This window comes from Kluyveromyces lactis (assembly GCF_000002515.2).
Source record: "Kluyveromyces lactis strain NRRL Y-1140 chromosome A complete sequence".
NCBI classification, from domain to species: Eukaryota; Fungi; Ascomycota; class Saccharomycetes; order Saccharomycetales; family Saccharomycetaceae; genus Kluyveromyces; species Kluyveromyces lactis.
The window spans coordinates 727,072-741,420 of NC_006037.1; the positions used below are offsets into that span (position 1 = coordinate 727,072).

Below are 14,349 nucleotides of genomic sequence, written 5' to 3' on the forward strand. Positions count from 1 at the left end.
AATGGAAGGTCTATTATATATGACAAGAGACCTCGAAGTTGATGCTGGTTTGAGTTTTCATGGGAAGGTTGCTGTGGAAGCTGTCAGGAACTGGATATGGATGAGCTTTTCTTCGAAGTTTAGATGTGCTCTTTTCCTTCAATTTCCTTATTTGCGAAGCCGTTTCGTACGTAAGCAAGCCATAACGGATTCCCGATTTAAAGATTTAAATGCGCAACAAGTCTTTAATTAAAATCAGCAAATGTTGATGATAACAAGATCCTAGTTGTTGTGAAAGAGAGGACATGGCAACATTAAGATCATAAATACGTAGGATGGTATGGATACATAGATTTGAAGTTTATTTATATCATTATTTTCGACACGTCAAGAGTCTTTTCCTCTTTGTCGCTTCTGAACACCGCATCTATTAGCCGGTGCAATATGATGGCATCTTTGAATGTGGGGAATCCTTCGAATCTGAACCCTTGCTTATCAAATTTCGTGCTTGCGAACAAGTCATCGGGACCGCGTGATGATTTGGACTCAGGTTTCCCAAGGAAATGGTAATCGGCAATGGATTCGTAGATTCGTAGTATGTTTCCAACAACGCTATTATAGTTCCTTAGATGAAACACTTCCATGGTTTGTTCCTCTTCCGAAGTACCTGTACTTGGAGAAGGTGATTTAGTTACTTTTTCCTTGTCTTTTATGGCAGCAGCTCCATTGTTGTCAGTTCCATTGCTGCTACCGTTCCCATTCTTGATACCGTAGAAATAGAGCACAAGGTTCGATATCTCCACAAAACCTGCATCACCCTCGATCTTCAAGTCACCTTTAGTACCGTGTATATCTATTACCAGGTTCTTGGTCAATTTCTTCACTGGAGTACCACCTTTAAAGCTGCAAGATACGGGTACCTTCCCATTTTCCAATATTCCCTGGAATAAAAGATGGTCTGGGCACGTCTTTGAAATTGTTTCCTTGGTCCGTTTCCCATTCTCATCCAATAGGAACTGAGTTGGGATATTGTTTGAGATCATCGCATTGATCTTTTGGAAATACGACCCTGTGATGTACTGTAATACATCGATCGTGTGTCCGAACGAATTCGATATCAAATTCACACCGCTCTCGATGTCGTACAAATACTCCGGCGATCTCATTGGACGTTCATACCCATACCAACCACCGTTGCCCGATATCTCGATGGAATTGATGTCTCCGATACAACCTTCGCTGATTAACTCTTTGGCCCGAACGATGTATGGCGATTTACGTCCTTGGAGACATATGATCGTTTGTAAATTGGCACGCTGCTGAGATATCGAATACAACTCTTCTGCCTGTTGTACGCTTGCAGCAAGAGCCCATTCCACGTACAAATACCTTAGATTCAGGTTCTGGGACGAATGTTCCAATATATTCTTGACCACCTCGTAATGCTCTGGCACTTTTACACTAACAACGATCATATCGATATCTTTATACTGAGCAAAAGATTCCAACGAATCAAACCCTGTAGCATGTTTCAATTGCAACTGTTCAATGGTCTGAAGACTCGATTTCAAAGTAGGGTTGTACAAGGCCACTATCTGGAACTGTGAACTGAGCTGCTGTATGGCTAAGAAATGCGTCTTGGCAACCCAACTTTTACCACTGGTTAACCCAACGAAACCAACACGGATCGGTCTACTCGATGGCACCGTGGATAATTTGGACCGTTTGTTATTGTTCATGATGCCGTCCTGCCGAGATATTGTGTACACTGGATCAAATAATAACACTTTCAAAGTGACTAAATCACAATTGTCCCAAGATATACTATAGCTCTCTGTTTAACCTTTATATTGTCAAAAAGGGACAATGAATGAAAGTACAAACACAAACACAAACACAATGGAAGGGAGTGTCCAGGGTGGTGATTCCTGACTGTACTGATTCGACGGAGTTTTATTTGATTTCGTTGAAGTGGTTAAAGTGAATAATTCTTGAATTGAGAGGAACAAAGAGTGGATAAAATAACGGAATGGAGAGGTCCGAGCGATGAATAATGTACGATTCGGAAGACTATGAGCCGGCTGAACCTGAGGTTATGGACCACTAACGTCCTGGTTGACAAGAGTAGTCATGTAATACAAACGTAAATGTGATATTTAATAGAATATAAGTAGATATAGTTAAAAAGAAGAAGAAGAATAGAAAGAATAAGGGTATTAGAAATTTAGAGTCATTTTAAACAATTGATAACTTGGGTTAAAGCTCGAAGTTTTGTTGATAGTAGTTTTTTTTTTTGTTTTAGTTGGTTTGTTCAATAGTATAAGGTTACAGGGTGCGAGACAAACGTTGTAACACTTTTCATCTCCCCCCGCTAATCACCTATCACCTCTCAAATCGATTCTTCATCAGATTTTTGAGTTCTTCTAATCTTGAAGAACTTGATACCGGTCTGGTGAGATTCTTGTGGCTGGGGCTCATCGATGGCAGTACCAGCACCGGTAGCTTCCAAATCTTGTTGTTGCTGCTGCTGTTGGAATTGCAACTGCTGTTGTTGTTGCTCGTAACTCAACGCTTGTTCCTTGTAATTTTGCAATTCGACAAATTCCTTATGAGCCTTGTAAGCCTTTCTGATGAAAGAGGCACCGGTAATGAAGAAAAGCATAATGTTCAACGCTACCGTAGTCCAAGAGAACGCCATCAATTTCACACCGATATCCACAGAGACATCGGCGTCTTTGAAAGCGTTTTTGGCCAACACCGTAGCAGCCGTTTGACACGCACTGGCAGCCATGTTCAATAGAGTACCGATAACAATGGTCACAAACACCGTCTTGGTGAAACTGTAAGAACACCAGGACAAGACGTAAAAGATTAATCCGACACCGATGAAAACTAAAGCAATCAAAAAGAAACAGAATGAGAACCTGGTCAAATAATAGTAGGTGTCTCTGTTGTTAACGAAATCGGAGGGGAATCCCTCTGTAGTACCGAAATCATCAACTGGTGATAACGGATAAGCTGGTTCCAAAGAAGAACAGTTGACGTTCTTGTTACCTGAGACACCACAGAGACCCCAGAAAGTCCATCTGGACAGCGCTGGAGCACCGGTAATGTTCGAAGTGTCTGCTTGTAACCAGTAAAACTCATTAACTGGACTATGTTCGATACTACCGGATAAAACGATGAATATCAACAACATGGTTGAACCCATTAAAAATAAAAGCGAAACGAATTTCGTCAATATAGACCCTACTGCGCTCATATTGGGTGGTGCGTGCTTGCTGAATGTGCTTTGGTATATTAAGAAACAAAAAGCTTATGGAAGGTAATAAACTCCTGGATACAGCTTTATGGGCTAAGATATGTGGTATATATCCAATATAAATAGAATTTAGACCCACTAACGCAAGAGCAATGCAGCGGGAAAAGAGAGGGAAACTTCGACTTTGTTTCTGTTTTTTCTCCTCTAATACTCACTCTGTACCAAACTGGTTCCCTTTTTATTTGTTTTCCTTTTACTTCAAACTGCAAAAACTTTTCACTGTTGCCCATTTCCAATGGAAAAGGTAAACAAAGAGGCCAAGCATAGGGGAAGTAGTAGCAAATACTTTGCTACTGCTACTGCTACTGCTACCCACTGCCAAGGGCAGTGGGTAGCAAATATTTTGGGTTTTGGAACCACACACATTTCCCCTACGCTTCGCTGCATGATCCGAAGTGCCCTAACCTTTCCTATTCCGTTGACAAGAGGTTTCTCGAGACTCGTGATGATGTAATTGGATATAGGTTGGATATTTGACAATGTTACACATTGTCAATACGTCAAAGGGACAGGATGTACTAAGCAAGGATGAAACAATGAAGTGGGTCCTTCGGACCCACTTCATATATGTATATATATATATACAGATATAGATACATAGCTCGTACTTACCCATGTCCTCTCCCATGCTGCACCTGCCCAACGGCAGATCAGCAACATCAAACACCAACCATGGAACCGCTGCCACCCTACACCCCTTCGTTGCAGATCTCCTTCCTACTGCAAACACAATTCGAACACTCCCACCGCTGGACTCCACACTGTGTCGAAATCAACTCTACCCAACTGTTAATTCGACCTTTGATCCATTCTCATGATGAAAAACTCATTAACAAATGGTACTCTAAACTGGACGAATTGGAATACAAACAGTACAAAGCTACTTCAAACCATCAACTCTGTCACGATCAATTGGTTCAATCTACCCAAGTTCCGAACCAAAGAGACCATATAGTACTATGTACGGCAAAAGGGTTATATTTAGAAAAGGACAAATCGTTAAACTTGATACAATGGAACCGGGATCCCATCAAGAAGTATTCGTTACAAGATTGTCGCATCGGTCTTAACACAGACATGTCGAGATGTCTTAGAATAAGATGCGAGAGGGAGCAGTTCCTACTGAGAGTGCCAGATGATGCATCAGTGACATCTTTGTTCGCAAAGATCGCATGTGCTGCGGAACTTGCTGTCCCAATGGACAGCAAGTCCCATGACCCGTTGCCGTTGAAACTGATGCCCTGGGAAGATGTAATGTGAGAGTAGAGGCAGTAGTAGTATAATGGATAAGCTTTGCTCTTGCTATTATTAGATGGTGATGACGTGGGAACTAAAAGAAATGGGAAGATGAAAACGAAAAAAAAAGATAAGTCTCCCGGGGGCGAGTCGAACGCCCGATCTCCAGATTACAAATTGCTTTGTGTTTTCAAATTACAGTCTGGCGCCTTAAACCAACTTGGCTACCGAGAGGAAGCTTGCGTGTGGAGCGATTTCCCAGTCAACTCGGTGTGCCGTGGGTACCCCGCGTAAATAAGCCCATAGACCCTGTTTAGACTTATTTACCTATTTGCATTAATGATAGATGATACAAGATACTGTGAGATATGGATTCATCACATACTGAAGGTTTTGAATTGGTATCACGTGATTTGGATGTCCAGAATCACCAATGAGGAAAAGGAATATTATGCAACTCCGTATAAAGGTTTCAAAGCTTTCCCGGGTTCCAAGACAAGGCATCGTGTTTATCTAGAAGTAGTGAAGTCAGAGTACTAGTTTGACAGATGGATCTACTGCTTAATTAGACAAATGAAACTAGCGGGGCTAGGAAATTTTATTCCGAACAAGGACAGTAACTGGTCCACAGAAATTCTGTCCGGAATGGGTTAAACGAACATCATATAGTTCGGAAGATTTTTTTACCACTGCAGTATTTGAACTATTAACAAAATATGGAGAGAAGCTATCAGTCAAATCAAGGAAGATATGGTTTCATCAGATCCACGGATATTATGGAAAGAAGGGGACTAAAATGTACCGCAATTCCTTTGATAGAAAGAGATATCGTGAGACTGATCTAATATTGGATTGTCTAGAACAAATGATAGTAGAAACTTAAGCCACGGTATCTTATATACTAAGAAATGAACTGGATCATTACGGGCATGTAAATATACCGACAGCACTGAGAGTAGTCCTCGTGATATGCATTTTAACACCTAGTCCTACAGCAAACTGACGCTTCCATGCAATCTCGGTTGTATAGTGTAGTGGTTATCACTTTCGGTTTTGATCCGAACAACCCCGGTTCGAATCCGGGTACGACCTACCTTTTTTTTTTCTCACCGAAAAAAAAGACAAACTGCCAGCCCCTCAGTTAAGCTCAGCTCAATTCTATTTATCCGGGTGTCAAAACCACTGAATCACAGTCCGTTTTTTTCCGGTTTTCGGTTCTCAAAAAGAAATATGCTATATACACTTCAATCCATCGCCATTGCCATTGCCATTACAGGACTTGCAACTTTACATTCAGGACCTGGGAATATGCATCCAGCTTCTAGTAGCGTTTACGTCTGTCCTTTTCATCTCTTGAGTGAAAAAAAATTAAAAAAGCTTTGAATATTTAAACATATATATATATATATCAATCCGATATTTATTCACTCACACAACACATGCTCATATATATATATATATATAGATATATATTGGGATATTGCCTGAATTAGCACAATTATATTACCACTGTAGTTCACAAACGTTATCTGCTTCGTCTCTCGCTCCACATATTTGCAGATAACTAACTTTATCTTTTTCCTAGAAAGTAATGTTTGCTACCGGTATCAGCAAAGGCCTTATAGGAGTGGCTTTGCCCATAAGATCCATTCATGGGTCAATGCGCGGCCCAATTCAAACGGTAAACAAACTGCCCTTACGGGCAGTTTGTTTGGCCTCTTTTAAGCCAAGTGTCAGAAATTTCCATGTCTCTTCCTGTCTTAGATCTGAAATTGAACAAGAGAAAAGTACCCCTCCAGTGGGTCTGGTAAAGACCAGTGGATTTACCAGTAAACTGGGCAAACTGGTGAAATGGTCCATTTTCACCGCTGGTATCGTTGCCTCTGGTGTTGGTGCTATCATTATCGGGTTCTTTATCTACGATTCCACCACTTATAAGTCATGCGGTACTGCCGTTGAGATCAAAGTGCCAAAGTTGGCTCTTAACCCAGAACTCGGTGGTCCCGAGAATTTGCCCATCTTACGAGAAACTTTGGACGCGTATGACTCTGAAATGAAGGAATTGACCTCGTATAAGCCAAAATTGGTCGTCTTGGGGTCCGGTTGGGCAAGTGTTGGTTTGTTGAAGAATTTGAACCCAGGTGATTACGACGTTACCGTTGTGTCCCCTCAAAACTATTTCTTATTCACTCCGCTTTTACCATCTGCTGCTACAGGTACGTTAGAAGTGAAGTCTTTGATGGCTTCGATCCGTAAGATCGTTAACGACGTCAATGGTCATTATTTGGAAGCGTATGCTGAAAAGGTGGAATTTGATGAGAAATTGATCAAGGTATCCCAAATTAATACCAAGACCGGTGCCAAGGATTCCTTTTATTTGCCTTACGATAAATTGGTCATTGCTGTTGGATCCACTTCAAACACCCACGGTGTCGAAGGTTTGCAATATTGTTCTCGTTTGAAAACTGCAGAAGATGCTATCACTCTAAGAAAGAAAATTAAAACGTTACTGGAAAGAGCTTGTTTACCTACCACGTCTGATGAAGAGCGCCGTAGGTTGTTAAGTTTCGTCGTTTGTGGTGGTGGCCCCACCGGTGTTGAGTTTGCCGCAGAAGTTTTCGATTTGTTGAATGAAGATCTACCAAGTATGTACCCTCGTATCCTAAGGCAACAATTATCCGTCCACGTCATCCAATCAAGATCCAACATCTTGAACACTTACGATGAAAAAATCTCCGAGTATGCAACACAAAGGTTCAGAAAGGAAACTATCGATGTCTTGACCAATTCTCGTGTTGAACGTATCTTACCTGATCGTGTCATCTTCAAACAGAAAGATGATAAGACTGGAGAAGTTGAATTGAAGGAAATCCCATTCGGAATCTGTTTATGGTCTACTGGTGTCTCCCAGAACCCATTGACGAAACAAGTGGTGCATTCTTTGGCTCATTCCCAAAGAAACAAAAGGGCCATTGAAACTGACTCGTACTTAAGAGTTATCGGTGCCCCTACTGAAGATGTTTATGCTATCGGTGATTGTTCTACCGTGAGAACAGATTTGGCCGACCATACTGCCGATTATATCAGAAGATTCATCGTTAACAGACATTTGTCTCTGACAAGAAGTAACGAGATCATTACCGATGAAGATATCAAGCATTTATCCCTTTCTTACAACGAAATTATCGATATTGCAAAGCAAGTGGCTCGTAGACATCCACAGACTAGAGAACATTTGATCCATTTGGAAGACGATCTACCGAAATATGATGTTAACAAGTCGGGTCAATTGAATTTTGATCAAATCTCTACCTTGTTACGTGAAGTTGAGACTAAGGTTACCTCTTTACCAGCAACAGCTCAAAGAGCTCATCAACAAGGTAAATACTTGGGTAAGAAATTGACTAAGGTTGCTAGATCTGCCAATAAGGACAGCATCCAAGGAATCCACGAAAAGGGTATCGATGAAAAGGTTTATAGACCTTTCAGATACGTCCATCTAGGTTCCTTAGCCTACATCGGTAACTCTGCCGTGTTTGACTTGCCTGGTTACTCTTTCGTTGGTGGTTTGATTGCTATGTATTTGTGGAGATCCATTTACTTTGCCCAAACCGTTTCTTGGAGAACAAGAGTCCTTTTATTCATGGATTGGTTGAAGAGAGGTATGTTTGGTAGAGATATTCTCAGTGAATGATTAATGCGTTACATTCAATGAGCCCACTGATGTATTAAACTAATACTTGTAAAACCCCCAATGAAGGAATCATCCAGAGAAGTGGAATAAAAGTTAAAAGCTACCAAAAAAAAAAAAAAAAAAACAAGAGAAAAATAAAAGATGAAATATCAAGAAAGAGCCAGAGTTACTGGAATTCAATCCCATCTCAACTCCAACTACTATTGAAAACTTTAATCCCATAATAATTAACTAATGTCCTGTAACGATTGTCTCATGTTTTCTTTTATTCATAAATGAACAACATGGATGAAATGAAAATAAAAGAAGAAGAAGAAGAAGAAATAATAATTCTCTTAGAGATTTTAATGAACTATACTATTGATAAATCTGAATTCACTGACGTAACCCTGACATACAAAATGTGTTTGGAGTTTGAATCCTTAATCGAAACATGTGTTACGTATTATGCCTATATTCCTTTATAAATGATAAAGATGTTTTATCAATGATGATCATAGATATCGATATTTTCCGTCCTATTAGAACTGGTGAAATATCCTGCATGGAATGATAACATAAGTGTGGGGTTGTAAGCATAGCACCATTTTCATGCCGTCACATTAGCTGCTCATTTTTTTTTTTGTGGTCCTATCCCGTTGTCTCATTGCAAATCAATTTAATCTGACATCTGTCGACGACACAAAAAACTTGACACAAAGTTGAAAATAAATTCATAAGAGAGAAGTTTACAAAAGCATATAAAGGGTAACTCACACCAGTAAAACATTATTCAATCCTCTAAAGTGGGTGGCTGTTTCTACTTTGTGATATTTTTTTGTGGTTCTTTTGGATATTTGTCCTATTCATGTGATTCCATTATTTTACATCTTTGAAGGATTAAACCTAGTACAAATAATAAGATAGAAGTACGGCAGGAAGGTGTTCTGAACTCTCAGTGACCAAATAATAATTACAAGGAAAGAGACTAGTTGCCAGGTTTTGCTCAACATAAAATTTTCTGGTTGTACTGTGTACAATATAGAAACTCCGAATACATTTCTGAATCAAGAAAAGATAATAGTTTTCTGTCATTTAGCGAGTGAAAGTTAATCATTGCAAACCGGACCGTTTTGAACCATTTGCTTATTAGTATTTTCATCTTTCAAGGCAGAGATCATGTCATTCGAAGCTGAATCCTCGTTGACGTTAAGTGATATTCCTTTGAATATTCAAAGGAATAATAATATACATCATCATGGTAACAGTAAATACTCGCTTGTGAAAGGTTTGATGGGTAAGACTGTTAAGAATGAAAGGTGTAATTCCAAGAAGGAGGAAGAGAATACCGCTGAACAAAGTGATGATGATGAAGATGACGAAAATAATAACGGTAATAGTAGTAATAATCACCATCAGCATCACGGCAGAGGTGAGAAATCTTATCAGCATCAAAACCAACTGCATTCAGCAACTGATTCAAGAGGTTCATCCAGTACCGATACCACGTCAACTGGCAGCGATGTAGTTAATCTTTCAAATTCAAAACATTCCACTCAACAGACTAATACCATGAAATCAGAGAAACAAACTGCATTATTTATTGGAGATTTACCAGGTAACGTCACTGAAGATATGTTGCATAATATATTTAACAAGTTCAAATCTTTCAATTCAGTCAAGATTTGTGTTGATTCGAATACCAAGAAGTCATTAGGTTATGGCTACTTGAACTTTGGCGATCCCAAAGATGCAGAAAATGCAGTTGATGAGTATAATTACATGCCGATCTTTGGAAGAGAAATAAGAATGATGCCATCATTGAGAAACACTTATTTCAGAAAGAACATTGGTACCAATGTGTTCTTTTCTAATTTGCCCCTAGACAACACAAAATTGACGACAAGAGTATTTTATGATGAATTCAAGAAGTTTGGAAAGATATTATCATGTAAATTGGATAGAAGAAAGAACATTGGATTCATTTATTTCGAGAATGATGCTGCAGCCAAGGAGGCAATCAAACAGTACAATGGTAAAGAATTCTTTGATTCTACTATCATGTGTGGAGTTCATTTTGATAGAAATGTGAGGAAATCACCGGAATTTGAACAAAAGATTAATAGGATCAACAATTTAACCGTCGTCAAAGAGAAATTAGAAATGGAGGATGATAACAATGTTACAACTGATCCTTCTGAAAATGGCAAGAAAGATGTGGTGGCTGGTAATGATACTGACGATGATGATGATGATAAAGCTGTTGGTAATGCAACGAAGTCTTTGGTAGAAGAAACAAACAAAGAGAGTAAAAACACCAAATTACCTCATCCCAATGCTATATTCGTTAAGAACTTACCAATTAACCCGAGCCATGATAACTTGTTGAATTTCTTCAGCAAGATTGGGCCTGTTAAATCTGTGTACACGTCAGATGTTTCCAAATTCGATTCCTCTTGGGCCTTTATCACTTATAAAAGAATCCAGGATACAAAGACAGCCATTGAGAAGCTAAACGGCTGTAAATACATGAAAAGAACCATTGAAGTGAAGAAAACAGAAAGACATCATTTAGAAGAAAGTCAATTTGAAAACAATACCAGGCCAAATAATTACAAAAAGACTGTTTTCCTAACCAATTTAAGCGTAATCTGTAACGAAGAGTTCTTAAACTTCCTTTGTGGTCAAGAAAGAATCAAGACTGAAAGGGTGGTTGTTAGATACTACGAAGAAAAAACTGACACTTACTCTGGATACGTTAGATGTGCTTCAAGAAATGATGCTCAACGGTTGTTTGAATTGATGGAAAATAAGCTATTAGGTGATTCTGAAGTAAAGGCTTCTTGGCAACAACCCAAGGATGTTAAATTAATTGAAGTTGAGCCATCTTATCGTAACCATGATAATAATGGTAACACGTCGAACGATAGAAGAAGTCGTGGTTCTAAACATGGATATGTGTACAGGGCTCCTGCTCCAAACTACAGGCCACCTAAAAATGTCCGGAATTTCAACAAACCAAGTGGTTCCAGAGTATCTCAGAATCCACAGATGATATACCATCATCCGAATCCTTATCACCAACTACAGCAACAGCATTATATTGGGAACATTCACCAACCTATGGTTCCTAGAGCTGCAGCTGTTATGGGAGACTCTAGCATTAATAAAGGCGTTGGAATCGGTATTAGTATCGAAGAACCATCAAGAAAAGCTTACAGTTACGAGGCTAAAAAACAATTGATCACCATGTTAAAGAAGGAGACTAAGAGATGCATTGACTTCTTGCAGCATCCAGTTGCCACTAGGGATGAAAATGTTTCTACTATTGCTTCCTATATTATGGATGTATACTACAAACCAAATTATGACACTTTGGCACAACTCTTGTTGTTAAAGACGGGCAACAATTATTACGAAAGAGTTTTCCAAAGCCAAGTGGAACTTGCCATTGAAAAGCTTGGTCTACAAGAAAGATAGAAATAGGTGTCGTCCTGAAACTTAATTCAAGCCACGTATAGTAACTATGTAATTTGCTAACTCAGATCTAATCAAAACGAATACTAAGTGCAAAGCTTTCACGTCAATGAGAGGTTTTATTTTATGGACATCTCAGGTTTTTATACATAAGTTAAGTTATATAAAGGTACGAGGGGTGGGATATTAATATGTTCTATTTCATTTTACGAAACTTTAACGTATTGGTTGCAGTATGATACAAAGACAGAACGATCAGTTAATGATATTAATTTTGCGAGTTCATTATCGTAATGGAATAATAAGAAATGAAACGTTTTCAAATTTGTTTATTTACACCAATTCAACATAATTGGCTGGGAAAATACCTTCTTTACCATTGACTCTTCCTGTCCACCAGTCGTCTTGCGATTCAGATTTCTTGATAATTGAGATAACGTCGCCCTTTCTGAACGGCAAGTCTCCGCTTTCTTCACCTTTGAAAGTGTAAAGAGCTACAGCCTTTGGTGCACCGGAATTTCTAGCTGGAGAGTTAGCAGAAGAGTTACCTCTTGGGCTACCACGGGAGAACGAACTGGATCCAAAGTCTGGTTTTTCCGATTTTGGTCTTGAAGGACCACCTCTAGCGTTCCTTGTATTGAGGTTTGTTCTTTCGAATCTATCATTTAAGTCATAAACTTCATCTTCCCAACGAGAGTTAGAAGAGGGTCCTTGTCTCCTAGAATAACGAGATGATGAGTAGCGTTCTTCATCTTCATCCAGGTAATCATCCGAGTCATCGCTAGTTGTAGATCTGTATGAATTAGCCCTTCTTCTAGTGGATCTAGTGTTAGGTCTTTGAGAATCCAAATCATCTGAATCGAAGCTAGATGGGATATCGTTATAGTACTCTCCGTCTTCGTCTTCGTCGTAGTCGTCATCATCATCGTAGTTGTCACCTCTTGGAGATCTATAGTTGAAGGCACGGGACTCTAGAACACGGAATAGAGGGTCTACCGATGGAGGAGGTCTGACACGGCCAGATAGAATCATCTTTGCGGTACAATTGTTACCGTAGAACTTTCTGTTTGCCTCTCTTCTTTCAATGATCACCGAACCTTCTAACGAGACACCGGCAAATAAACCTTTAGTCTTAGAATAAGCGAAGATGGCAGCAACACCGCTAGTGGATGCAGAAGCTGCAGCTTCTGCGTTTCTACCCAATGGACCAGCCGCAACAGAGACGTTACCACCCAAAGTGATAGAACCGAACTGTGAAAAAGATTTAACTGCATCCGCAGTGTTCAAGATGAAAACAAAATCGGTCAATTCAAGCCCTACCATACCACCAGCACCAGCACCAGCCATTGCGATGGCAGAAGGAGCAGACCAGCCACCATCAGGCAATCTAGCCACGATAACACCGGATCCTGCTCTACCACTGAAAAGGAACCCAGCTTTCAAAACGGTGATAATTGCTAGACCCTTTGCACTTTTCAAAACTTCTGGAGGAATAACATCGTTTGCCGAAAGAACCTGATTGGGTTTAACGAAGGATGCAAGAACCTTGGCTGCTTTTCTAAACATTAATTCGGGGTGGAAATCATAAAGTTTCAAATCATTATTTCTCAATGATCCTGGGGTCTTAACCCAAAGGACAAACCCCTGGCTCATTATTGAAAAATAACAAAGTGGAACAGTGAATACTCAAAGCAGTTAGTAAATTGTACTGGGAGACTATGGTTGAATCTTTCAACAGTGAATCATCTCGGGAGCAAGGAATTCAAAGTGTTTACTCTCATTATTCATCTCAGTTTCCCAACTGAGATGAATATAATATAATACACCACAGAGTTCCAAGCCGAAGGCTTGGAACGATACGGTGTATCATCAGCATATCAAGTAAACCGATCCCTTTGCAACCTGCCACAACTTGAAGGGAAACTAAATCAACCAAAAAAAAAAAAAGGTCACACATACTTCGTCTCAGATTTAAGAGATCTAGGAATAGGATTGTTGATACCCATTGTCGCTAATTCAGTCGCTGCTTAGTTAACTCACATAAGCCAACTGCTGCAATAGTACAATCTTGCATGGAACTGATGCAATGAATGAAGAAAGTACTAATTGTCATTAATTTCCAACTTTTCATATTTTTCCAAAAATTGTTCATCGTTTATAATAGGAGAAAATAGGCGCATCGCAGTCCATATGCACAGAGAAATAGACAGAGAGACACCGGTGACTGGAAGAAACGGAGTACTATGTGTGTGAATTTGTAATAGATAGGGTCTAAATTTACTTTATAGTAGGAGTATGTATTTGAGGGCTTAAAAAGGGGTCATTGCTTACCATTTGACCTGGATATCTGGGTATTTACGGTGCATTCTCTTTAATACCGATTGATATAGTAGCACCCGAAAACGGCATTTACTGGCACTGAGTAGAGGGGTGTGAAAGAGTAGGCTTTTTATGTGCCCTCTGGTAAATGAAGTTCGAAGAGTGAATTGTTATTGATGCGGCGACGGTCATCAGGTATGGAGAGATCTGTACCTGTCGTGTAGTGTTCGGTGCCTGATCCGGGGCCTTAAGGTTTATGTCGCTCGGAATTGCATCTGGTTACCCGAACAATGACTTGTGTGGACCCTGAATTGCATGTCACGTGATATATAAGTTGGGGCAA

At 39.6% G+C, this 14,349-nt stretch overlaps 6 protein-coding genes and 2 non-coding genes across 8 annotated transcripts; 4 read left to right on the forward strand and 4 right to left on the reverse strand.

Annotated features, from left to right (window-relative positions):
- Positions 1-344: 344 nt before the first annotated feature.
- On the reverse strand, positions 345-1,718 carry GAL80 (transcription regulator GAL80; the record flags this gene model as incomplete). Its single annotated transcript, XM_451363.1, has 1 exon — positions 345-1,718. The coding sequence occupies one exon, from the start codon at positions 1,716-1,718 to the stop codon at positions 345-347; it is 1,374 nt and encodes a 457-aa protein (XP_451363.1).
- A 650-nt stretch (positions 1,719-2,368) lies between these two features.
- On the reverse strand, positions 2,369-3,241 carry SUR7 (Sur7p; the record flags this gene model as incomplete). Its single annotated transcript, XM_451364.1, has 1 exon — positions 2,369-3,241. The coding sequence occupies one exon, from the start codon at positions 3,239-3,241 to the stop codon at positions 2,369-2,371; it is 873 nt and encodes a 290-aa protein (XP_451364.1).
- Positions 3,242-3,868: 627 nt separating this feature from the next.
- On the forward strand, positions 3,869-4,561 carry KLLA0_A08206g (uncharacterized protein; the record flags this gene model as incomplete). Its single annotated transcript, XM_451365.1, has 1 exon — positions 3,869-4,561. One exon carries the CDS (start codon positions 3,869-3,871, stop codon positions 4,559-4,561), a length of 693 nt encoding a protein of 230 aa, XP_451365.1.
- A 111-nt stretch (positions 4,562-4,672) lies between these two features.
- Positions 4,673-4,771, reverse strand: KLLA0_A08228r. Its single transcript has 2 exons — positions 4,732-4,771; positions 4,673-4,709 (listed from the first exon to the last, which is right to left on the reverse strand). It is a non-coding gene; the product is annotated as a tRNA-Tyr (tRNA).
- A 786-nt stretch (positions 4,772-5,557) lies between these two features.
- KLLA0_A08294r lies at positions 5,558-5,629 on the forward strand. The gene has a single exon. It is a non-coding gene; the product is annotated as a tRNA-Gln (tRNA).
- A 499-nt stretch (positions 5,630-6,128) lies between these two features.
- On the forward strand, positions 6,129-8,231 carry KLLA0_A08316g (uncharacterized protein; the record flags this gene model as incomplete). Its single annotated transcript, XM_451367.1, has 1 exon — positions 6,129-8,231. The coding sequence occupies one exon, from the start codon at positions 6,129-6,131 to the stop codon at positions 8,229-8,231; it is 2,103 nt and encodes a 700-aa protein (XP_451367.1).
- Positions 8,232-9,389: 1,158 nt separating this feature from the next.
- On the forward strand, positions 9,390-11,690 carry MIP6 (Mip6p; the record flags this gene model as incomplete). The annotated part of the gene is made up of 1 exon (XM_451368.1): positions 9,390-11,690. The coding sequence occupies one exon, from the start codon at positions 9,390-9,392 to the stop codon at positions 11,688-11,690; it is 2,301 nt and encodes a 766-aa protein (XP_451368.1).
- A 330-nt stretch (positions 11,691-12,020) lies between these two features.
- Positions 12,021-13,693, reverse strand: YSC84 (Ysc84p; the record flags this gene model as incomplete). The annotated part of the gene is made up of 2 exons (XM_451369.1): positions 12,021-13,245; positions 13,647-13,693. The coding sequence occupies 2 exons, from the start codon at positions 13,691-13,693 to the stop codon at positions 12,021-12,023; spliced, it is 1,272 nt and encodes a 423-aa protein (XP_451369.1).
- Positions 13,694-14,349: the final 656 nt, after the last annotated feature.